The following is a 26,707-nucleotide window of genomic DNA, read 5'->3' as shown; positions in this document are numbered from 1 at the left end:
AGAGGGGGTGGAGAGGATAGGAGAGAATGGGTGGGAGAGAGAGAGATGGGGGGGGCAAAGAGAAAGAGGAGATAGAGAGCGAGGGGAGAGAGAGCCAGGGGGAGTGTGAGGGGAGAGGGAGAAATGGGGAGAGGGAGAGAGAGGAGGAGAGAGAGATGAGAGAGAGAGAGAGGGGGGAAGAGAGGTGAGAGGAGATACAAAGAGAGCGAAAGAGAGGGGAGAGAGTGTGTGGAGAGGGAGAGGGAGAGAGAGAGAGGGAGGGAGAAATAGAGAGGGGGGGGAGAGGGGGAAGCGAGGGGGAGAGAGAGAGGGGGGGGAGAGAGAAAAGAGGGAGAGAGAGAAGAAAGAGAGGGGGAGAGAGAGAGGGGGGAAAGAGAGGGGAGAGAGAGAGGGGGGAAAGAGAGGGGAGAGAGAGAGGGGGAGAGGAGAGAGAAGAGGGAGAGAGAGAGAAGAAAGAGAGGGGAGAGAGAGTTAGGGGAAAGAGAGGGGAGAGAGAGGGAGAGAGAGAGGAGAGGGGTCGAGAGAGAGGGGGGAGGGAGAGAGGGGAAGAGAGAGAGAGGGAGAGAGAGGGGAGAGAGAGAGAGAGGGGAAGAGAGGAGAGAGAGGGGGGGAGAGAGAGGGGGAGAGAGAAGAGAGAGGGAAGAGGGGAGAGCGTGAGAGGGGGAGACAGGGGAGAGAGGAGAGACAGAGAGGGAGAGAGGAGAGAGAGCAGAAGAGAGGGGGGGGAGAAAGAGAGAGTCTCTGTGCCGAATTCACCCAGGTGACCGGCATGGATCAGGCTGCAGCTCGGTGCATCCTGGAGGACAACCAGTGGCTGCTGGAAATAAGTACCAAGCACTGGGTAGAAACCGTGGAAGATAGTGGACTTCAAATGGGGGTGGTTGGTGAAAGCATCCTGCTTGCCTGCTAGATTTTCACTTACTGGAACTGCAGGAAAAATGTTCCCGATGTTGGGGGCGTTCAGAACCATGGGTCACAGTTTAAGAATAAGGGGGTGGGGGGGTGGGGGGGCAGTTAGGACTGAGATGAGAACAAACTTTCTTCACGCAGAGAGTTGTGAATCTGTGGAATTCTCTGCCACAGAATGCAGTGCAGGCCAATTCACTGGACGTTTTCAAGAGAGAGTTGCATTTAGTTATTGGGGCTAACGACATCAAGGGATATGGGGAAAAAACAGGAAAGAGGTACTGAATTTAGATGAATAGCCATGATCATATTGAATGGCAGTGCTGGCTCGAAGGGCCGATGGCCTATTCCTGCACCTATTTTCTATGTTTCCATGCTTGAGTATATGCCAATAAAACTCGATCACTTGATTTTGAAGCATACATGCATGGTGGAGGTATAATGTAGTCATAGAGTGACCTTCGGCGCAACTTGCCCACTCCCGCCAACATATCCCAGCTACGCTACCTGCTTTTGGTCCATACCTCCAAACCTGTCCTATCCATGTATCAGTCTAACTTTTTCTTAAATGTTGGGATGGTCCCTGCCTCAACTACCTCCTCTGGCAGCCTGCCTCAACTACCTCCTCTGGCAGCTTGTTCCATACACCCATCACCCTTTGTGTGGATAAAGTTACCCCTTAAAAAGTTACCTCTTAAAAATACTTCATACAAAAAACATTGAAATCATACTTCTACAGTGCACTAAAACATGATTTTAATACATCAAATTTCAAAATGTTCCTACCCTGGGAGGGGGGACCCTTCTTCCACACCCTCTCCCCACTCGGTTGTTCCACTCCCTCACCGGGTACCCCCAAGGCCAGTGATCAGTGATCGCACAGCCTCCCCCCTTTCAAAAATGCTCCAATCAATTTAAAGCATATATATTGCATTCAAGTGTAAGTTAAAAGACTCGCTACAGTATGCACCATATTGCACAATTTCAAGGTCAAAAATGCAAACGTTCAGTACCAATGGGAGGGGGACACCCTCCTCCCAACCCCCTCCTCCCAACCCCCCCCCGCCACCCCCACCCCCGGTCGCTATGCTCCCTTGGGCTTGGTCTTTCACAATTTCTCACTCCCAACTCTCACCCAATTTAGCAAAGATTTTAGCAAGAAGATTAAGCAAATATATTAGTAAATTGATAAACCCTGATCAAACGGGGTTTATACCTAAAAGATACTCATTTAATAATCTGAGACGCCTGTTTAATATAATGTACTCGCATAAAGTAGAGGAAGAAGATATATCAATTATTTCTTTGGATGCAGAGAAAGCATTTGATCAGGTAGAGTGGCAATACTTATATAAAGTACTACAAAAATTTAATATGGGAGAGAATTTTATAACATGGGTAAAATTATTATATGATAAACCGATGGCAAGAATTTTAACTAATAACATGTTATCTCAAAAATTTCAACTATCAAGGGGTAATAGGCAGGGATGTGCACTATCACCCCTGCTATTTGCCCTTATGATAGAACCCCTGGCTGAAAGTATAAGAATTCATCCGAATATTCAGGGCTATAATACCAGGGACTCAAAGAATAAAATCTCATTATATGCAGACGATATACTTTTATATATTACAAAGTCACAAACGAGCATACCAAATTTATTAAACTTAATAGAGGAATTTGGGTCTTTTTCTGGATATAGAATAAACTGGAATAAAAGTGAAATCATGACATTAAAACCTCAAGAACCTACACACTTACTGAAGTTCCCCTTTAAAATCGCAACAGAAAAATTTAAATATTTGGGTATTCAGATTACTAGAAAATATAAAGCATTATTCAATGCTAATTTCATGCCTTTATTAAATAAACTTAATACGTTGATTAAATTTTGGAAAACACTTCCCTTATCATTATTAGGTAGAATAAATGCAATAAAAATGATCTTCCTACCACAATTACTATACCTATTTCAATCTATACCGGTATATATACCAAAATATTTAAAAAAAAATTAGACTCTAATATTACTAATTATATTTGGGACTATAGATCACATAGAATCACAAAAAAACATTTATGTAAACCAAAAGAGGTCGGGGGACTTTCACTTCCGAATTTTATGTATTATTACTGGGCAGTGCATATTAAGAATATGATTTATTGGTTGGATAGTTCTACCCAACAGACAGAATGGATAAAAATGGAGAAGGAGGATTGCCATCCTTGTAATATAGGAACGATCCTCTTCTCCCCAAAAAAACTGAATAACACAATATATAAGAAGAACCCAATTATATATGGTACAATAAGAATTTGGAAACAAATAAAATTATCTTTAAAATTAAGAAATCTATCACTGTTAATGCCAATAGCGAATAACCCTTTATTTAAACCATCTCTTATTGATAAGACATATAACCAATGGGAAAGTCTCGGAATTAGAAGGATCGGGGATATGTACGAAATGGGACACTTACTATCATTCCAACAACTACAATTAAAATTTAAATTGAAAAACAACCAATATTTTAAATATCTTCAGATTTGCGATTTCGTGAAAAAATATATACAAGGATATCAAAAAGTAACTCCTGACTTATTGGAAGAAGCAATGAATATTGAAGCTGACTCACAAAAATTAATATCATATTTATATAATAGTATTCTAAATATAGACCTACCATCGACAGAGGTACTTAGAGAAGAGTGGGAACGGGAACTAATGATAAAAATTACGAAGGTTAAATGGGAAAAATACCTGATATATATTCACAAATGTTCAATTAATGTAAGACATAATCTAATTCAATTTAAAATTGTACATAGATTATATTATTCAAAAACAAGATTGAACAAATTTTATCCAAATATATCCGCCACTTGTAATAAATGTCTAGCCCAAAAGGCAACTATAACACACTCTTTTAGTTTCCTGCATAAAACTTTATAGATTTTGGAATGATATTTTTGAAATATTTGTGGTGCAACACAATTGTAAAAAAAATAACTGTTTCAGGACTGGACGAGGGTTGGTCAAGACTATAAATAATGATCTCCTTTTCTTTTTTTATTTTCTTTTCTTTTCTCTATTCTCTCTCTCAACTTTCTTCATTTACTCGTTTTCTTTTTTCACACACTATATATTTCACATCTTTCTATCTATTATCTAACTTCTTTTTCTTATTCTAATCTTTTTTCAGTGTAATAAAAAAAAAAAAAAAGTTGTACATAAAATGTATTATGAAAATATATATTAGGCCCTTTGGTGCCATATGACTGTACTTACTTCTAATAACATAAAATATTTTTTTTAAAAAGTGTAAGTTAAAAGACTCGCTACAGTATGCACCATATTGCACAATTTCAAGGTGAAAAATGCAAACGTTCAGTACCAATGGGAGGGGGACACCCTCCTCCCAACCCCCCCCCCCCCCCCCCCCCCCCCCCCCAACCCCGGTCGCTATGCTCCCTTGGGCTTGGTCTTTCACAATTTCTCACTCCCAACTCTCACCCAATGTTGGCAGCCCTGGTAAAAGTGATAATATCAGGCATTTTAGGTACATGACAAAATGAAGGATTTCTGCTTCTGTAAAACCTGCTTGTCATCTTTTGCAAAAGCTGTAAGACTATGAGGATCATGGCTCCAGAAAGTCTGTGGCCTGGGAAGGGGTTGAATAGATGTTGATGTCCAGATGGCCTTTGTTAATATGTATGAGATTTTGCAGAAGGAGCTAGGTCCTGTTGCAAATGCATGCTTGGGATTGGTTGGGGAAATGTTGGGTTACAATAATATTGGGAGAATAATATTGCAGTCTTCCCGCCACTAATGATGATTGGTCCAGGAGAGGGCCCCCACCCAAGATGTTTACTTTACCTGGGAGAATGTTTCTTTACCTAACAGAAGTGGTAAACAGCCACGGTCTGACTTTCGCATCGGTTTTCCCCGTTCTGCTAGTCTGACGATGAATAGGTCATTCAAAGGTTATTTATTAGTCACGTACACCATAGGTGTAGTGAAATGCTTATTGCCAATGCAGCATATTAAAAAAACATATTCCGGTAGAGATTTTTTCCATGGAGTCCAAAAACCCCTTATCTGAAAATTTTATGCTTTATTTCTCGAGTTATTAATGAAAATGTTCAAGATTCTGACAAAACTTTGAAATAAAAACAACTCTTTCCCTGATGTCACAATGGGTCTGACGGTGTTCCTCACTGCTCTCTCCACGCTACTCCCCCCCCCCCCCCCCCCCCGCTGCTGCTGCTCCCGGCCTCCTCCTCTCCCCCTCCCACTCTCTTCTTCCCCCCCTCCTCTCTCTCACCCCCCCCCCTTCTCTCTCCCCCTCCTCCTCTCTCCCCCCCCCCCCGTCCTCTCCTCCCCACCCCCCCCCCCGGAGTCTCTCCCCTCCCCGGCCTCTCTCCCTAGTTTCCTCCTCCTTAATAACTCGAACGACATAGATTAATTGGCTTGGTATAATTATAAATTGTCCCCAGTGTGTAGGATAGTGGTAGTGTGCAGGGGTTGCTGGTCGGTGCGGACTTGGTAGGCCGAAGGGCCTGATTCCACGATGTATCTCTAAACTAAACTAAATAAGCTCTGTAGGAAAGAACTGCAGATGCTGAGTTTTATTAAACTCGAAGGTACATATAAAATGCTGGAGTAACTCAGCTGGACAGGCAGCACCTCTGGAGAGAAGGATTGGGTGACTTTTCGAGTTGAGACCCTTCTTCAGCTCCTACCCAACAGCCATCGACCTCTTGAATATTACAAATACTAACTAAACTAAGAACTACGAACCATCTTGGTTGCACTAAGGACTTTGGGGCTTTTTAGACTTTAGAGTTACAGCGTGGAAACAGGCCCTTCGGCCCACCGAGTCCGCACCGACCAGCAATCGCCCCGTGCACTAGCACTATCCTACACACTGGGGACAATTTTACATCTTACTGAAGACAATTAACCTACAAGTCTTTGGAGTGTGGGAGGAAAGCGGAGCACCCGGAAAAATCCACGCGGTCCCAGGGACAACGTATAAACTCCACACAGACAGCACCCGTAATCAGGATTGAACCCGGGTCTTTAGCACCGTGAGGTAGCAACTCTACCGCTGTGCCACTGTGCCGCTCCAAATAAAGTTTTTTAACGTATGATTGTTTTTTTTGTTTATTTGCGTTATCTATGAATAGATCTATCTATGAATAGATAATGGTTATATGAATGGATATTGTGTTATCCATGAATACTGTGCTTGCAGGCTTGTTATGCTGCAGCAAGTAATGATTTCATTGTTTAAGAAGGAACTGCAGCTGCTGGAAAATCGAAGGTAGACAAAAATGCTGGAGAAACTCAGCCAGTGAGGCAGCATCGATGGAGCGAAGGAAATAGGCAACGTTTCGGGTCGAAACCCTTCTTCAGACTGATGTGAGGGTGGGGGTGCGGGGGGGAGGAAGAAAGGAAGAGGTGGAGCCTGAGGGCTGAGGGAGAGCTGCGAAGGGGAGAAGAAAGTAAGGACCACCTGAAATTAGAGAAGTCAAAGTTCACACCTCTGGGGTGCAAACTGCCGAAGCGAAATATGAGGTGCTGCTCCTCCAATTTACGGTGGTCCTCACTCTGGCCATGGAGGAGGACCAGGACAGAAATGTCGGATTCGGAATGGGAGGGGGAGGGGGAGGGGGAGTTGAAGTGCTCAGCCACCGGGAGATCAGGTTGGTTATTGCGAACCGAGCTGCTGCTGGAAGGTCATCAACTCGGTGAAAGACGCTCTTTAGTCAGCCCGAGCGTTGTTCACCACCCAGCAGAGCGAGATGTCCGTCAGGTAATGTTGCCGACTGGCCGGCTGCAGACTGCAGGAGTATGTGCTGAGGGACGCACTGAAGCTCAGTACAGCCAACGGCAAGGCTCGGTGGGGGATGACCACAGTCTAGGGTCCTTCCGCCGCTGGACATAGGGGGCAAGGTGCGGTGGAGACGCCCCTCAAAACAAGGGAAGGGATTCCACGCCAGTGGGTCACATGAGTGGCAAGGGTGGGGGACAAATTTGTGAAATTTGAGCAATGTATGTAGACTGTATTGAATAATTTGTATAGCCTCCGGAAATGTCGGATGGATTTTTTGCACGATTTATGTATTGTATATTTATTACCTGAATAAAGTCTATTTTGAAATTTGAAAAAAAATTGCGAACCGAGCGTAGGTGTTCGACGAAATGATCGGCAAGCCTACGCTTGGTCTCACCGATGTAGAGCGGCTGACATCTAGAGCAGCCGATGCAATAGAAGAGGTTGGAGAAGGTGTACGTGAACTTCTGCCGCACCTGGAAAGACTGCTTGGGTCCTTGAATGGAGTCAAGGGGGGGGGTAAAGCGACAAGTGTAGCATTTCTTGCGGTTGCAAGGGAAAGTGCCCGGAGAGGGGGTGGTTCGGGTGGGAAGGGTCGAGACAGGGGAGGAGATGGGAAGATGTGGCAAGTGGTGGGATCACGTTGGAGGTGGCGAAAATGTCGGAGGATTATTTGTTGTATGTGACGGCTGGTAGGGTGAGGACAAGGGGGACTACCCTTGTTACGAGTGGGGGGATGGGGAGTGAGAGCAGAGTCACGGGGCCCAGGTGAGAGCCTCATCTATCCCTGAAGAATGAGGACAATGCCCTGGTGTGGAACACCTCATCCTAGGTGCAGATGCGGCGTAGAGAGAGGAATTGGGAGAAGGGGATGGAGTCCTTACAGGAAGCAGGAGAAGTGTAGTCCAGATAGCCATGGGAGTCAGTGGGTTTATAGTGGATGTCGGTCAGTAGTCTATCACCTGCGATGGAGATAGTGAGATCAAGAAATGGTAGGGGAATGTCAGAAATAGTCCAGGTGTATTTGAGTGCTGGATGGAAGTTAGTGGTGAAATGGATTAAGTCAGTGAGTAGTGTGTGGGTGCAGGAGGTATCACCAATGTAGTCGTTGATGTAGAGGATGTAGAGTTTGGGGATAGGGCCACAGTACGTCTCGAATGATTTCATTGTAGCATTTTTTGGTGCACATACAATTATAAACTCTTCTTGCCTCTCGCTGCAGGTAACAGAGAGTCTAAACCCAAGGCAAGGACCCGCGGCGGGGGGGGGGAAAGAAAGGCGTGGGCCCAGCCGGAACGGCGTCTGCCAGGACTGGGTTCAGATTCAGTCGTTCCCGCTCCCGCCCGGCGACAGGAGAACGGTTTCCTGGACGCCAGGCTGACCAGTGGCAAGGCTCTGACGCCACGGATGGAGGCAATGGACCGGGAGGGCAGACACCGCAGCCCCCCATGGGCCTGGAGAAACGGGCACTCGTCTTTTTTTCCAAATCATCCCGTGGGTCGGATTGGACTCCTTGCCACCCAGGATAAAAAGCAGGCTTCACCCCCCCCCCCCCCCCCGCAACGCAATATTCCACTACTTACCCAGAGCAGACACGAGGCATCGAGGCGATCTCTGTTTGTGTGGAGTGAAAATGGTGATCTGATCCCGCCAGGGCCCACTGCGCACGCGTGGAGAGATAGCGTCATTTTGCTTCGCCGTCACCGGCTTCCCCCAACTGCGCAGGCGCAGATGGTTGCAATTTTCCCCCCAAATCATCCAGCGGGCCGGAACCAGAATTTCAGATAATTTCCGTCAATGTGGAAACGCTGATTGTGCTCCAACTTTTTTTTTCTCTCGAGATTTTTTCTTACTCTGGGAAAAAAAGGGGGCGACTGCACCCAACGCATCCCCCCCCTCCCCCCCCCCCCCCCTTTTCGGACGGCCATGTGAGTTGTGGCCAGAAGGAGGGGTTGGAACCCTGGAGGGCGTGAGACATAATGAGAAGATTATTTGGCAATATAGTCAGTGAGATCGCAAAGGAACTTATTGGGCTGTGGAGACAACATCATGAAGGATTAAGAGAACGTAGAGGCAGCAATAATGCCGAACTGGCAGGAGGCAGCTTTAAAACTTGGAATAGAATTAAAAGATGATGAAGGGAATAAACCTCTGGATACCTTGAAAAAGGAATGCGGATGTGCTTATAAAGAACATAGGGAACGGGAGACTAAGAGGACCCCTGAAGGAAAAGTGATACTTGTAGAATTAGAGTTGAGGGACTCGTTGGTTGGCTTTGGTTTGGAAGGGGGAGACGAGGAATATTTGGAAGATTTGGAGAGTATGCGCATTAAGAGAAGTTTTCAGCCTCCACCTTATTCCCCTTGCGCTCCCGATATGTCACCTCCACCTCCAGCACCTTATGTACCTCACAGACCTCCTGTGCCGACAACACCACCCACATTCCCTGCTGATAGTGATCCTGTAGTATCACTTTCTCCCCAGACAGCAGCACCAGCACAGAGTTCCTTGACCCCAACAGCTCCAGCACTAACAGATATTCCAGTAGCGCTCAATACAAGGAGCAAGACAAAGAAAATAGCACCCGTATTTCGAGAAAAAGAGCGATCACCAGAACCAGTTTACGAACCTAAACCTAGGAGAATAAGACGACTACCCAGAGAGAAAAGACATGCTTTTAAAAAGTACCGCCTTCCCCCAAGTGATGAGGATGATACATCGGAGGGTGATGTAGTCTCTGGGGACACTGAGAGTGAGTCGGACAAAGGAAAAAATTATGCAGGCTGAGCAATTATCTCGCCGCCAGTTTCCAGTTAGGGAGATGCCTAACCCAGCCTTTGATCCGGCTAATGCAGTTAGTGCCAACAATCCTCGAACCATTGATGTGTACTCCCCATGGAAACCAAATGAAATGGTGGCAGCACTGAGTAAAATACCTGACAGAAAAAAAATCACCTGCTTCCTTTGTGGACTATCTCCGGAACACAATGCGGATTCGATAGATTTGTGAGCTGTAATACAATAGATCATAACTCCTACAGGGCATACCAGGTTCCTAGCCACTTTAGGACACCCAACTCATGAGGCACTGGCTAATGTAATCGCCAATAACTATGCAAGAGAAAATGCAGTTTTAACTGCCCTTGCCACTACCCTCAAAAAGCCAATAGACATCGCTAGGATTCTGGATGTAAGACCAAAGAAAGGAGAGGGAGCAGATGAGTTTCTAGAAAGGTTCTCGGAACTATATTTGGATCAGTCGGGAGATTTGAATATTCGGAATGGGGTAAATTCTCCCCAGTACTGCACAATTTTGTTAAATTGTTTGCCAACTAATATAGCAGAAGCAATGAAGACAAACAACATTGATTGGTCAGAATTTCGTGTGCTGACTTCCGGTTGGCGCCACGATGTGAGTGGAATCGCGCCATTACAGCTCCGCAAAAAACTGAATTTAAAACGGGGGTAAAAGGGTCAAACAAACGCACTTACCACAGGAGATTGATTGCGAACGGCTCCGGCAGCGTTTAAAAGGTGCGTGACGTCATCAGGCGCGCGATTTTAAGAAGAAATTATGACCCAGCGCTCCCCTCCCCCCACCACTGGAAAAAAATCTACGAGAAGGGAAACTGGCCTCAGCTCGGGTGCTGCTTCTGCTTCTCAAGAAGATGTCTCACAGAGGAAAGCTGAAATGGAGGAACTCAAGACTACCATTCTAGGTGAGATAAAGAAGCATAGGAAGGAGTATATGGAGGAGATAAAGAAGCAGAGGAAGGAGTATATGGAGGAGATAAAAAGTTTAAAAGCGGATATGCTGGTGTCTCACGAGAAAAATAAAGAAGACTTAATAAAACAAGTTATAACGACGGTAAAAAGTATGATGGATGAGTGGAAGGAAAAGGCTAATGCCGAGTTACAAACTCAAATTGAGGAGGTAAAGGATATAGCTGCTGGGATGGAAAGAAAGCTGGATGACAAGATAGATCCTACTATAATTTCGCTAGACCAACAAGGCGAAGCAATTAAAGAGCTAACTAAGATTGCTGAAGTGAATACTAAGGAGACCGAAAAACTCCGTGCCGAGAACAAACGCCTCTTAGAATTATTACGTAAAACAAACGAGAAATGTATTGATCTGGAGGGACGCCAACGCCGTAAAAATTTGCGTATAGTTGGTCTGAGCGAAGGTCGTGAGGGGAGTCAAGATCCTCGAAAATTTGTTGCAAAACTTTTAATGGATATTCTGAATTTGGATCATGAACCCCTGTTGAGCCGTGCACATAGGGCTCTAAGACGGGCCCCTGGGATAGGTTCATCGCCCAGACAAATGATTGTAAAAGTGGCCTTTGACCATGTCTTCGAAGAAATGATGAAGATAATAATAAAAAAGAGAAACCTGAAATACGAGGGAGACAACATCAGTATTTTTAGAGACTACCCAGCAGAAGTGGCCAAGAAAAGATCACTATTTAAAGAAACAAAAGGTATCCTGAGGAATTTACAGAATACTAAGGATCTGAGATATGGCTTGATGTACCCAGCAACACTGAGAGTAACTTATGATGACAAGGAATATCGTTTCGTTAAGCATACTGAAGCATTGAAATTCGCCCGAGGCATACAGCAGAAGCCAGAAGATGAAGAGAGAGAAGACGCGGAGGAAGAACCCGAGGGAGAAGGAGAGGACTGAACTTTTATCATCGACCTGTGGTTATGAAATACTCACTTAGAAGGAAGTGGAATAATGGACATTTAGTTGTAGTTCTGTATTAATTATTAGAAAATATTTAATTATTCCATGATAATAGTATTACATATTATAGTATTAAATACAATTGATATTAGTAATTAGCAAATAGTAATATGAATAATAGAAATAATTACTAAGTACTAAGTATATAAAGTTAGTACCCCACCCCAATATATATAGCATTTGAGATAGGAGCTGGTATAATTAACATCTTTTTTTTTAATTAAAAAAACGGAAGTCTTTAGATTAATGGCCACGTTAGTGTGGCTTTCACCTTCACATACTACACACTATACAAGTGTAGTTTCTTTTTTTTCTGAGCACCCTATTAACACCCTTTACTTTTTTTTTATTATTGATATTTCTTATTGTTTTTGTTTTTTATTGATCTTATATTATATATTATTTGAATGTAGATGTGAAGGATATTGTGTATTTAGTTTAAGAAGACATAGATGCGGATTAAGGTGGATAGAATTTCTCATTGGATTGATGTCCGGGTGCTGGGGGAGTCAAGAAGGCTACTCCAAAAAAAGCCACCCTAATAGTAAAATGCATGATATAAAGGTGAAGATTGGGGGTGATGGAGTAACCTTCTGCAGTTGGAATGTAAAAGGAATTAATGAACCAATTAAAAGGGGAAAGGTGTTAGCTCAGTTGAACAGATTGAAGACAGATGTCATTTTCCTTCAAGAGACTCATCTTAAAAAAGATGCTCAACATAGATTAACAGCTAAATGGATTTCTAAGGTGTATCATTCTACATTTATTCATAAATCTAGAGGAGTTGCAATAATTATTCGCAAAGGTATACCTTTCATACAAAGTTCTATTATAGAGGATAAAGAAGGCAGATATGTAATAATTACAGGGGAATTATATTCAAAAAAGGTAATTTTAATGAATATATATGCCCCTAATTTTGATAATCCATTATTTTTTAAGAAAATATTTAATAATATTCCTATATCCACTCAACACAATTTAATAATTGGAGGTGATTTAAATTGTACTTTAGATAACTATCTAGATAGATCATCTGCAAAAAGGAAAGCTGCCTCGAAATCAAGTAAATTCATAAATGCTTTTATCAATACATCTAATATTAAAGACATCTGGAGGTTAGATAATCCATCCGGACGAGAATATTCTTTTTTCTCGCCCGTACATGGAACCTATTCGAGGATAGATTATTTTTTAATAGATTCTAAATTACTTCCTTTTACGTATGATGCAAAATATCATAATATTATCATCTCGGATCATGCGCCATTAACATTTAAGATAAAATTAAAAGATATATCTAATAAAACTACTACCTGGAGATTTAACCCTCAGATATTAAAGGACAATGACTGTTGTAAATATGTGATGGATCAGATTAAATTATTTTTTGAAACTAATGATAATCCTGAAACTTCTCCATCACTATTTTGGGACACATTTAAGGCATTCATGCGTGGCGCAATAATATCCGCACAAGCACATCTCAATAAAGAAAATCGAAAAATAGAACAAAATTTAGAAAATGAGATAAAACGTCTAGATAATGAAAATATAAAACAGCCTTCCAAAGAGTTAAGTAATAAAATTGCATCAGTAAAATATAGATTAAATAAAATATATTCTAATCAAGTGATTAAACTTTTTCAACAAACTAAGCAAGTGTATTTTGAATTTGGAGATAAGCCACAAAAATTACTAGCACGACAGCTTAGAAAATTAGAAGATGAGAAGATGATACACGGAATTAGATCTGAGTATGGAAATATATTAATTACTCCAAAAGATATTAATGATAGATTTTTACAATATTATAAAAATCTTTATTCGTCAAAACTAACAGGACAAACAGATAGTATGGAAATATTTTTACAAGAATGTCAAATCAATAGCTTAGATCAGGAAGGTAGAGAATTGTTAAATGCTGAAATAACAGTAAAAGACATTATAGAATCAATTAGTTCGCTAAAGAACGGAAAAGCAGCGGGCCCAGATGGCCTGAGTGCAGAATTTTATAAAAAATTTCAAGATCTGATTTCTCCAAGATTACAAATAATGTATAGATATGCATATGACCAAGGAAAATTACCAGAATCTCTAAATGAATCCACAATTACACTCATCCCTAAAGTAGATAAGGATTTGGAAGATCCTGGATCATATAGAGCGATTGCCCTTTTAAATACAGACCAAAAAATATTAACTAAGGTCTTATCTAGGAGATTAAGTTTAGTGATCTCTAAATTAATACATTATGATCAAACAGGTTTTATCCCAAAACGTTACTCATCCCATAATCTCAGACGTTTGTTTAATATTATATATTCAAAAAGAATACGAGATACGGAACTAGCGGTTATATCACTAGATGCAGAAAAAGCGTTTGATCAGGTGGAATGGATGTATTTATTTAATATAATGGAAAAGTTTCAATTGGGGGATAGATTTTGTAAATGGGTAAGAATTTTATACTCGAATCCTATGGCAAGAATTTTGACTAACCAAATTTTATCAGCCAAATTCAAACTCTCTAGGGGATGCAGACAGGGATGTCCGTTATCACCCTTATTGCTCGCATTGGTGATAGAACCATTGGCGGAAAAAATTAGATCTGAACCTGAAATATATGGCTATAATACTGATACAACAATTAATAAAATTTCTTTATATGCAGATGATGTTTTGATTTATATTACAAAACCGGAAATTAGTATTCCCAACCTGCTAAACATTATAACTAAGTTTGGTGCATTTTCTGGGTATAGGATTAATTGGGATAAAAGCGAGATTATGCCAATAACAGGAATAAATCTAAATACATTACAACAAGACAAACTTAAATATTTAGGGATTAACGTAACTAAAACTCATAACTCATTAATAAAATCCAACTATCCCCAACTCTTAGATAAACTTAGAAAAAATATTTTATATTGGAAAACACTTCCTATATCCATGATTGGTAGAATAAGTGCCATAAAGATGGTATTTCTACCACAGTTGTTATATTTGTTTCAGGCTATTCCTTTTTTTCTTCCGAAAACTTTTTTTTTAAAAATTGATAATATTGTCAATAGTTTTATTTGGGATTATAAAAATCACAGAATAAATAAAAAACATCTATGCAAAGCTAAGATAAATGGAGGATTAGCACTTCCAAACTTTTTATATTATTTTTGGGCTGTTCAGATTAAGAATATGAATTTCTGGTGGGTAAATATGGATCATGAACCGACATGGTTAAATATAGAAAAGGAAGACTGTCTACCTTTCAATGTAGGTTCGATAATTTTTGCACCAACGGAAGTACAAAAAAAATATTATAAAGACAACCTAATAATATATAATAATAGACGTATTTGGAAACAAATAGTTAAGACTCTACATTTGGATAATCTCTCATTTAGATTACCAATTATGAATAATCCATCGTTTAAACCTGCTATATTAGATGGGGGGTTTAAACAATGGGATGATTTAGGAATTACAAGGATAGAACACCTTTATAGAAAAGGAAAATTTCTTTTATTCCAGGGGTTACAAGATATTTATGGATTGTCTCCACAACATTTGTTTAGGTATTTACAAATTAGAGATTATATTAAATCCAATACACAAGATTATAAAAATAAAGAAGCAGGATTGTTAGACGAACTGTTTAATTTATATCCAAATACAGAAAAATTAATAGCCTATATATATAACATCATTTTGGATAAGGAGAATCCAATAACGGAAATATATCGTCAAGCATGGGAAAATGAAATGGGATTGGCTATAACAAAAGAAAACTGGGAAGAAAGTCTCATTAAACGCCAGACATATACTGATACAATTTAAAGTATTATATAGGTTACATTATTCGAAAACTAAATTAAATAGTATTTTTCCGAATCTCTCCGCTATTTGTGATAAGTGCAAGAAAGCAGAGGCAAATTTAATACATAGTTTCGTTACATGTCCTAAATTGAATTATTACTGGACAGAAATTTTTAAAGTTATTTCTGAAGTCATCAAAGTTAAATTGGACCCTAACCCAAAGCTAATAATATTTGGAATTCCGGATTTACATCTATCACTTACAGTAAATCAAAGAAACTTCTTTGATTAGTTTGATAATTGGGAAAAAAATCATATTGAAATTTTGGAAGGGAACATTATCCCCCACAACCAAAATGTGGGCAACAGAGATGATGGAGACGTTACATCTGGAAAGAATTAGATTTGTCCTATTGGACAAGTATAATTCTTTTGAACAGATATGGTCTCCATATATACAGTATTTAGAGAAGTAGCTGTTCTTGGCAACACAGCTCGGCGTGCACCCTGCGGGATTTGGTGAGAATAATTCATTTTTATATTGGAATTAACATATATGTCTTTATTGATACTATCACTTGTAGTAGTGTTATTAATAATACATATTGTGGTTTCTCAATTTTTTTTAATTTTTTTTTTTTTTCGTTTCTCTTTTCTTTCTTATATATAATCAAATTATTATTTAATCACTCTCTTAATGATTTATAACTGTTCTATTCTTTCTCTATCATTATTTCTAAAAAAAATAGTAGATAAGTATTACTAGTGTTTTACTTAATGCAAATTGAATTAATTTGATATAAAGTTGTTTGAAGCATTGTAATTGATTACCTTTAATAAAAAAATATATTAAAAATAAAATTAAAAAAAAAGAATTTCGTGTGCGGACGTGGCGCCGACGGACGAGAAGCCGAAGCAAAGAAGTGGAAGCCAAATAACCGAATGGACACGAAGCCGAATCGCCAAATAACCGAATGGAAACAAAGCCGAAACACCAACTAACCGAAAGGGCGGGACGCCTAAATGCAAACTAACCAGAAGGCTGCGTTGCCTAAAAGCAAACTCACCGAATGGCCGCTCTGCCGAAACGCCACCTACCTGAAAGGCGGCGTCGCCTACAGGCCAATGGACCGAATACCGCTCAACAGAAAAGTCAGGTAACGGACATGACGTTGCCGGGAGGGGGGGGGAGCGATTGGGCCAGACCCCCGCGTCACTGTGGAGGGATGAACATTGTACCACACCTCCGGTCCACCCGACCCACAGCCCGCGGAGGGTGACCGTGGGAGAGTGGGGGCTGACCCGAGGGATGAGCACCTTCGGCCGCTTACAACTTGGTGCTTGGGTTCAGATTGCCCAGTCACCTTTGGCTTAAGCTTTGGAGCTGATGATTTAAACATACCGTTCTGTAATCAAGTTTAGGTGGAATTAATTGAATTACATGCTGTAGCTTTAAAACTTAAAACTCAAAATTAAAATGGAAAATATACATAGCAAGAAAGCACACCAATGTTCCTTAGAATACCTACCTCCTTAGAAGGCTTGGAAGTTCAGCATGTCCCCAACAACTCTCACCAACTTCTACAGATGCGCCATAAGTCTTTTATCGGGATGCATCGCAGCCTGGTTTGGGAGCAGCTCCATCCAAGGCCGCAAGAAATTGCAGAGAATTGTGGACGCAGCACAGACGTAAACCAACCTCCTTCCTATTAACTCTATCTGCACTTCACGCTGCCTCGCCAAAGCCACCAGCATAATCAAGGACCCGTCTCACCATGGCCATTCCCTCTTCTGCTTTCTGGCATGAGGTACAGAAGTTTGAAAAGGCATACCTCCAGATTCAGGGACAACTTCTTCCCAGCTGTTAATAGGCAACTGAACTGTCCTCCCATCAACTAGAGTACAATCTTTCCTTTAAAGGAGCTGGGTTACATTGATGAATGCACGTTAACTACTTGTTACAGCAGGGATAGAACAATAGAACTTCAGAACTAACCTTGTAATCGTGTATGATTCGTTCAGCAAAAGCTTTATCCAGCATTTTCCTATACCATTCCTGCAACCGTTTGGGCTTGGGAATCTTCTGATCGACCGGGTGGCAATGGAAGATGTAATCATCACCTTCACTGGGAGGACATGCCCATATGTGGCCCTGTGTATACCTGTGCATGACAGTGGATCACAGGTAAAATAAAGCATTGAGCTGTAGCCACAAATTGTTCTGAAGTACACAGGGAAAAGTGCAAGCACACCCATATATTGCAGGCTAAACAGTTCAAAGCTTCTTTATCTGAATGGAGATTATATTTCCCTTGTTTTTCCCGTTTCACAATACATTTTCATGTAAGTAATCTTTGGCTTTAAATACCTGTAGCAGTACTTCAATACAGAAGGAATGGGAGCAAGAACAGATCACCCAGCACATGATGATCACGGCAAGACCTCCAGCTCCACTCAGTGACATTGTGCTGATTTCCACTTTCCCACCTTATCGCCACATCCCTTGATTCCTCAGGCAGCCGAACATTGATCAAGCTTTCTTAAGTGAAGAATTCCAAACTTTCACAACTGTGTGAATGAAGACATTTCTCCACGCTCAGGTTTTAAAACCCCCAGCCAAGAACACTGCCTCTCATCATCCAAACTGTTAGGTATTTAAAACTAAAGATTACTTACTACAAAATGTATCATAATAGAAAAACAAAGGAAATATAATTGGAATAGAAGTATTTTGTTAGGAAAAAAGGACTTAGGATTTGTATGAATATTGAGAATGCACATACGCAAAGAGCGTGTCTAAATGACAAGAAACATTTTCTCATGCAGAAAAGTACATGGATGGTGGGATGGCTACAGTTCTTTTACAAAAGAAAATTGATTAACTATTCAATGAAGAAGACATTTCCAAATGAACAGATCAAATTGTTAATCAGTTGGGATTGTAAGGAATTATTGAGTATCAATGCACCCTGGCTGAGATATAGGAATCATCATCAGGCATGGGTGAGGTGCCAGGATAACTAGAAGATGGCTAATGTTGTGACCAGATGTCTGCAAAGAAAAACCTGGGAACTTTGGACCAGTGAGTGTAACATCTGTGGAATGAAATTTACTGGAGAGGATTCTGAGAGAAAAGATATACATGCATTTGGAAAGACAGGAGTTGATAGGCAGTAGTCAGCATGGTTTTGTGCGGGAGAGCTTGTCTCAGGGAAAATTGGAACTTACCCAAGCTTCTTCACATATTCCAGGTAACCAATTAAGATTTCATGATAGACTGCAGTTCGGAGGCATCTTGGGCGAAAGAAGTGAATACTATCAAGGTATGATATGTACACACGCCTGCAAGAGAAATAGTATCAGACATTAGCCAGAATCAAGTTCATTAAAGCTGAAGAGGTACCGAGTCGATAAACTTGCCAGCTCTTGAATGTAATAAAAAGGAACTACAGATGCTAGTTTATGCAAAAGATAAACACAAAATCTGGAGTACTCAGCGGGTCAGGCAACATTTCTGGAAAAAATGGATAGGCGAGGTTTCGGGGTGGGACCTTTCTACATTAGTCTGAAAAAGGGTCCCGACCCGAAACATAACTTATCCATGTTCTCCAGAGATGTTGCCTGACCCGCGGACTTACTCCAGCATTTTGTGTCTTTTTATTAACCAACATTTGCAGTTCCCTGTGTCTCCAACTTGTGTTTAACCGAACTTCAATTGATGAAAAATAGCAAAACACAAAATACTAGAGGAAATCAGCAGGTCAGGCAGCATCTGTGGAGGTAATAGAGAGTCAATGCTGTGGGGGAGAAAGCTGGAAAAGAGAGGTGGCAACGGATCAAAACCTAGCAATTGATGAGTGGAGAAACGAGAGAACGGCAGATTTTGGTCCATGGGTCACAGGAAAGATGTGACTGTGGTGAGATCAACCCCCCATCTCTCTTTTCCATTCCCCCTCACCTGGTGTGCACAGATTTCCCCCACCAATTCCCGCCTCTCATCTGCATCCAGTTGCCAGGCTTGTCCCACCACCACCGCTTTTCCAATTTTCTTCCCCCTCTCCATCAGTCTGAAGGGTCTCGACCTGAAATGTCGCTTGCCCATTCCCTCCACAGATGGTGTGTTAACCTGCTAAGTTTCTCCAGTACTTTGTGTTGTACTCAAGATTCCAGCATCTGCAGTTCCTTGGGTCTCCATTGTTAAAGTCAGATGAAATTTCACTTGCCCTTTCCCAACTGTATATGACCCAAAAGAGACTGTATCTAAATAACCTGCTAAGTATTTTGCAGGTATGTTGTGCCAGTACCTTGTATTGGGAGTTGGACAGTCAGAGCCATATTCCTGTACATGCATTCCAAAGAAACAGACATCCACACCGTCAATCTCCTCAAAAGCAAAGAGCGCTTTTGTTCTGTAAGGAAACGTTTCTGACATTTCACCGGTATCCACAAACCTGAAATATAATAAGCCACAATTAGGCATTGAGATTAGATCACAATCTTCTCCCAAGCACGAGTACAAAAAAAGTCTCCTATTTATAAAGTGAGACTATGGTAGGAATTGCATGAATTGAGAAAATAAAGTCTGATTAACATTAAACCATCTACAGTACCCCCCATAATGTTTGGGACAAAGACCCGTCATTTATTTATTTGCCTCTGTACTCCACAATTTGTGATTTGTAATAGAAAAAAATCACATGTGGTTAAAATGCACATTGTCAGATTTTATTAAAGGGTATTTTTATACATTCTGGTTTCACCGTGTAGAAATTACAGCTGTGCTTATACATAGCTCCCCTCCCCCCCCATTTCAGGGCACCATAATGTTTGGGACACATGGCTTTACAGGTGTTTGTAATTGCTCAGGTGTGTTTAAATGCCTCCTTAATGCAGGTATAAGAGAGCTCTCAGCACCTAGTCTTTCCTCCAGTCTCTCCATCACCTTTTGAAACCTTTATTGCTGTTTATTAACATGAGGACCAAAGTTGCGCCAATGAAAGTCTAAGAAACCATTATGAGACTGAGAAACAAGAATAAACCTGTTAAGAAACATCACCCAAACCTTAGGCTTACCAAAATCAACTGTTTGGAACATCATTAAGAAGAGAGCACTGGTGAGCTTACTAATCGCAAAGGGACTGGCAGGCCAGGGAAGACCTCCACAGCTGATGACAGAAGAATTCTCTCTAAAATAATGAAAAATCCCCAAACATCTGTCCGACAGATCAGAAACACTCTTCGGGGGTCAGGTGTGGATTTGTCAATGACCACTGTCCGCAGGAAACTTCATGAACAGAAATACAGAGGCTACACTGCAAGATACAAACCACTGGTTAGTCGCAAAAATAGGATGGCCAGGTTACAGTTTGCCAAGAAGTACTTAAAAGAGCAACCACAGTTCTGGAAAAAGGTCTTGTGGACAGATGAGACGAAGATTAACATATCAGAGTGATGGCAAGAGCAAAGTATGGAGCAGAGAAGGAACTGCCCAAGATCCAAAGCATACCACCTCATCTCTGAAACACAGTGATGGGGTGTTATGGCTTGGGCATGTATGGCTGCTGAGGGTATCGGCTCACTTATCTTCATGGATGATACAACTGCTGATGGTAGTAGCATAATGAATTCTGAAGTGTATAGACACATCCTATCTGCTCAAGTTCAAACAAATGTCTCAAAACTCATTGGCCAGCGGTTCATTCTACAGCAAGACAATGATCCAAAACATACTGCTAAAGCAACAAAGAATTTTTTCAAAGCTAAAAAATTTAATTCTTGAGTGGACAAGTCAATCACCCGATCTGAACCCAATTGAGCATGCTTTTTATATGCTGAAGAAGAAACTGAAGGGGACTAGCCCCCAAAACAAGCATAAGCTAAAGATGGCTGCAATAGAGGCCTGGCAGAGCATCACCAGAGAAGACACCCAGCAACTGGTGATGTCCATGAATCGCAGACTTCAAGCAGCCATTGCATGCAAAAGATATGCAACAAAATACTAAACATGACTACTTTCATCTACATTACATTGCTGTGTCCCAAACATTATGGTACCCTGAAATGGGGGGTGCTATGTATAAACGGTGCTGTAATTTCTACATGGTGAAACTAAAATGTATAAAATTGGCCTTTATTAAAATCTGACAATGTGCACTTTAACATGTCCCAAACATTATGGAGGGCACTGTAAAACTAACCGTTAGTTTATCCTTACTTTGCAAAACTTCCCATGAACTCTGAGCAAAAATAACAAAGCCAGGCAAAAAATCAATAGCAAAATGCTGCAGCTGCTAGATATCAGAAAATCCTGGAAATAATACGTTGGTACGGATTGCCTGACTAGCTGTGTGTGTTTCCCGCATTTTATGGTGTTACTATACTAGTAAATGTTGGTTATCTCCAAATGAAGGAGCTTAGTTACATTCCTTCTCACAGCCGGTGGTCATGAGCAATGAAATATCTAGAGCAAACTCCTGCTTAGTTTAGAGATACAGTGTGGAAACAGGCTCTTCAGCCTACCGGGTCCGTGCCTACCAAAGTTCAGAGGTACACTAGTTATGTTATCTCATTTTCACACACTACACATTAGGGACAATTTATAGAAGCCAACTAACCTGCACATTTTTTGAGTGTGGGAGGAAGCCGGAGCACCCGGAGCATACCCACACTCTCACAGGGGGAACGTACAAACTCCGTACAGACACCACCCATAATCATGATCGAAACTGGGTCTCTGGCTCTGTATGGCAGCAACTCTTCTGCTGCGCCACCATGCCGCCTTGTAATCGGATTTCCTTTTACTATTCCAATCGGATTTCCTTTTACTATTCCATCAGATGTCTTTCCTTTTCTTTTTACTTCATTATATCCTTCATTGCTCTCATCTAACTACCACAGCCTCAATCCTCAACCTTCTTCCCCATTTTTATCTGACTTTTTCAAGCTCATCTTGTCCAAGGCCAATCCCATTTATTTCTGGCCCTTTTTACTCAACTCAGGAACATCTTTCCATTTGCCAGCTTCCATGCTGACATTGATTGACATCCCCATCTCCTGTTGGGGGACACAGTGGTGCAGCTGGTAGAGCTGCTGCTTCCCAATGCCAGAGACACAGGACAAGTGTGAACGGGTGATCAATGTTCGGTATGGACTCCATGGGCTGAAGGGCCCTTTTCCAGGCTGTATGTTTCAATGCAATTAAAAATAAGACCGCATTAACCGACGAATCATCCAACTACAGTTCTATCCAACAAGACTAAGGAGTTGGTGGTGGACTTTAGGAAGAGAGGAACACCCCTATCCCTGTCTCCATCAATGGTGTGAATGTGCAGTTTACCAGGGAGTACAAATACCGTGGAGTGTACCTGGACAGTAAACTGGACTGGCCCAGGAACACTGAGGCCCTGTACAAGAAGGGACAGAGCCGGCTGTACTTTTTAAGAAGGCTCCGCTCCTTCAACATATGCAGTAAGATGCTGCAGATATTCTACCAATCGGTGGTAGCCAGTGCCATCTTCTTCGCTGCCGTGTGCTGGGGCAGCAGGCCAAAGGCTGCGGACGCCACTAGGATCAGCAAACTTATCAGGAAGGCTGGCTCCGTCCTGGGGGTGGAGTTGGATTCATGGGAGGTGGTCTTGGAGGGGTGGATGTTCCTCAAACATCGGAGCATCCTGGACAATACAGCTCACCCCCTCCATGACGCACTGGTCAACCTGAGGAGCACCTTCAGCATCAGACAAGTTCCACCAAAATGCAGGAAGGAACGCCTCAGGAGATCCTTCTTCCCTGTGGCTATCAAACTTCACAACTCCTCCCCCTTTTGTCATGGGATAGACCGACCCCCCCCCCACCGTTCACTTTAATTTCATGTTTCATGTATTTTGTGTTTTTATGACTGCTGGCAGATCAATTTCCCTCCTGGGATAAGTAAAGTTATATCATATCGTATCTTCAACTTCACCTATCTCCTGCGAGCTCTTCAGATTTATCACTGCTCTCACAATTTTGATTTTGTGTCGGCTTGTTCACAACACTGATGTGTCCACACAAAAGCCTTGAATATGTATGTATTTTCACCCCAGCCCACCTCAAAGTCCAATGTTCATCTATAGCTGGCTCATCATCCAGACCACAATCTTTGCCTTTGCCTTCACAAGACACCAAGTTTAGCTTAAGTTTTCAAACACATCCTCAGGGGTAAAATATAAATGAACTCCTCAGCAGGCACACCCTTCAGTGCTACACCATCTCCTGCTGCTTGTTTACTTGCCTGCTTTTCATTCCTGGTTTAACTTCCACTGTTTTATCCGAGCTAGATACTACACGGACAAAAACTTCCCCAGCTTCAGGATGGTTCTGACGCCGTAGAAATTTATTCACTCTGTCTTCCAAATGATTCCCTAACCTGGTTGTTTGTAACCCTGGGAACAGAAACTCAGCATAAGTAAACTCATCAGAGACAGTAACAATCACTTTATGAACTTTCTTTCTCTTAAGTACAAAAACCTCTGACTTCCTTCCAACATGTTGATCACATTGATATAAATGAATGATAAACAAGGGTTCAAATCCATCACAATGTATAATGATATTTTATCAACAGATCTTAAAGATCTCATAGACACAAGATGCTGGAGTAACTCAGCAGGACAGGCAGAATCTCTGGAGAGAAGGAATGGGTGACGTTTCGGGCCGAGACCCTTCGTCATCTTCCTTCAGATATCTTCCTTCAGATCTCTTGCCCAGAATAACAATTTAAACAAAGTGGATGTAGCTGCACCTTATTCTCAGCCACTCTTGCTTTCAGTAGTAGGCCAGGTCCAGCACAGATTCCCATTGCCAATTAAAACCAAAACCAAAGGATAGGTTGATGAGCAGGCTAGGACTTTGGAGCATAGATACATAGAAAATAGGTGCAGGAGTAGACCATTCGGCCCTTCAAGCCAGCACCACCATTCAATATGATCATGGCTGATCATCAGTACCCCGTTCCGGCTTTTCCCCCATATCCCTTGATTGCCATGGCCCTAAGAACTAAATCTAACTTGAAAACTTCCAGTGAATTGGCCTCCACTGCCTTCTGTGGCAGAGAATTCCACAGATTCACAACTCTCTGGATGAAAAAGTTTTTCCTCATCTCAGTCCTAAATGGCCTACCCCTTATTCTTAAACCGTGACCCTTGGTTCCGTACTCCCCCAACATCGGAATCATTTTTCCTGTATCTATCCTGTCCAAACCGCGAAGAATTTTACATGTTTCTATAAGATTCCCTCTCATCCTTCTACATTCCAGTGAATACAAGCCCAGTCAACCCATTCTTTCATCACATGTCAGACCCGCCATCCGGGGAATTAACCCGATGAACCTACGTTGCACTCCTTCAATAGCAATAATGTCCTTCCTCAAATTAGGAGACCAAAATTCCAAACAATACTCCAGGTGTGGTCTCATCAGGGCCCTGTACAACTGTAGTAGGATCTCCCTGCTCCTAAACTCAAATCCTTGCGCAATGAAGGCCAACATGCCATTAGCTTTCTTCACTGCCTACTGTACCTGCATGCCTACCCTCAGTGACTGATGTACAAGCAGGTTTCGTTGCACCTCCCCTTCTCCTAAACTGACACCATTTAGATCCTGTTCTTGCCACCAAAGTGGACCACCTCACATTTATCCACATTATACTGCATCTGCCATTCTTCTGCCCACTCACCCAACCTATCCAAGTCACCCTGCAGTCTCATAGCATCTTCCTCGTAGCTCACACTGCCACCCAGCTTTGTGTCATCAGCAAACCTAGAGATGTCACATTTAATTCCCTCGTCTAAATCATTAATATATATTGTAAACAGCTTGGGTCCCAGCACTGAGCCTTGCTGCACTCCACTAGTCACTACCTGCCATTCTGAAAAAGACCCGTCAATTCCTACTCTTTGCTTCCTGTCTGCCAACTAGTTCTCTATCCATGTCAATACCCTACCCCGAATACCATGTGCTCTAATCCTGCACACTATTCTCTTGTGAGACCTCGTCAAAGGCATTTTGAAAGTCCAGATACACCACATCCACTGGCTCTCCCTTATCTATTCTACTTGTTACATCCTCAAATAAATTCCAAAAGATTAGTCAAGCATAATTTCCCCTTCATAAACCCATGCTGACTTTGACCGATCCCGTCACTGCTTTCCAAATGCGTTGCTGTAACATCTTTAATAATCGACTCCAGCATCTTCCCCACTACCTATGTAAGGCTAGCTGGTCTATAATTCCCCGTTTTCTCTCTCCCCCCTTTCTTAAAAAGTGGAGTTACATTGGCTGATCCAGACCGGAGAGAACATTGGAAAATGATCATTAAATGCATCCACGTTTTCTAGGGCCACCTCCTTGAGTACTCTGGGATGCAGACCATCAGGCCTTGGAGATTTATCTGCCTTCAGTCCCAACAGTTTACCTAACCATTTTCTGACTAATGTGGAGCATAGGAGGATGAGGGGTGATCTTAGAGGTGTATAAAATCATGAGAGGAATAGATGGGACAAACATAGTCTCTTGCTCAGAGTAGGGAAATTGAGAACGTGAGGACATAGGTTTACGGTGAGGAATAGGTTTACGGTGAGGAAGGAAAGATTTAATAGGAACCTGAGGAGTAACCTTTCTTACACAAAGGGTGGTGGATGTATGGAACGAGCTCCTGGTGGAGGTAATTAAGGCAGATGCTATTGCAACTTTTAAGAAACATTTAGACAGGTCCATGAATAGGATGGGTTTAGAGGGATATGGGCCAAACGCAGGCAGGTGGGACTCATGTGTTGGGAGGATACGTATTTCCCGGCAATGAAGATGCACCCCCATTTTGAGTTGCTAAATTTTGAAAAAAGGCTGGCGGGACAGGACGAAGGGTTTGGTTTAGTCATTAGAAAGGAAGATGTGAAACTCCTTCAAGGAGGTAGAGAGGGAGAGAGGGAGAGGGAGAGGGAGAGGGAGAGGGAGAGGGAGAGGGGGAGGGTGAGGGTGAGGGGGAGGGGGTGAGGGGGAGGGGGAGGGCCTAGGACGGAGCAGACAGCCTTCCGCCCAGTAGCTACCCGCCAACCACCACCTCCACCGGTTGTGCCTGAAGGACACCATGGCTGGCTGGCGGGCGGGCAGGCTGAAGGCGCTGAGGTGGCGGCTAGTTTCGCTGCCCAGTCCCGGCGGCCGCTCGCAGCCACCCGCGCTACTGAGTGAGTTGCTAGCATGATCCCCGACCACCTCCTTCTCAACACTCCTGCCCTCCCCGCAACTTTACCCCTGGGGCAATACTTTGTGCAGCCCAGGCCGTGCTGACCCGGGCCAGACTCCCCACATGCTGTGAAAGGAACTCTTCCCCCCCCCAGCGGCGCTGTCCTTTT

The 26,707-nt window shown here is 42.2% G+C and overlaps 1 protein-coding gene across 5 annotated transcripts in view; it reads right to left on the bottom strand.

The window, feature by feature from the left end:
* LOC116985723 (CREB binding protein) overlaps positions 1 to 26,707 on the bottom strand; it is a 137,615-nt gene that overhangs the window by 19,426 nt on the left and 91,482 nt on the right. For all 5 annotated transcript variants that reach the window (XM_033040653.1, XM_033040656.1, XM_033040655.1 and 2 more), the window contains exons 24-27: positions 23,592 to 23,742; positions 19,627 to 19,773; positions 18,551 to 18,664; positions 17,319 to 17,484 (exon numbers count right to left, since the gene is read on the bottom strand). In XM_033040653.1, coding sequence (XP_032896544.1) covers positions 17,319 to 17,484; positions 18,551 to 18,664; positions 19,627 to 19,773; positions 23,592 to 23,742 — 578 coding nt within the window. The remainder of the gene's footprint in view (positions 1 to 17,318; positions 17,485 to 18,550; positions 18,665 to 19,626; positions 19,774 to 23,591; positions 23,743 to 26,707) is intronic.

This window comes from Amblyraja radiata, chromosome 22 (assembly GCF_010909765.2).
Source record: "Amblyraja radiata isolate CabotCenter1 chromosome 22, sAmbRad1.1.pri, whole genome shotgun sequence".
NCBI classification, from domain to species: Eukaryota; Metazoa; Chordata; class Chondrichthyes; order Rajiformes; family Rajidae; genus Amblyraja; species Amblyraja radiata.
The sequence above is the reverse complement of the archived record's forward strand: the minus strand, read 5'-3'. Positions and strand labels throughout refer to the sequence as shown.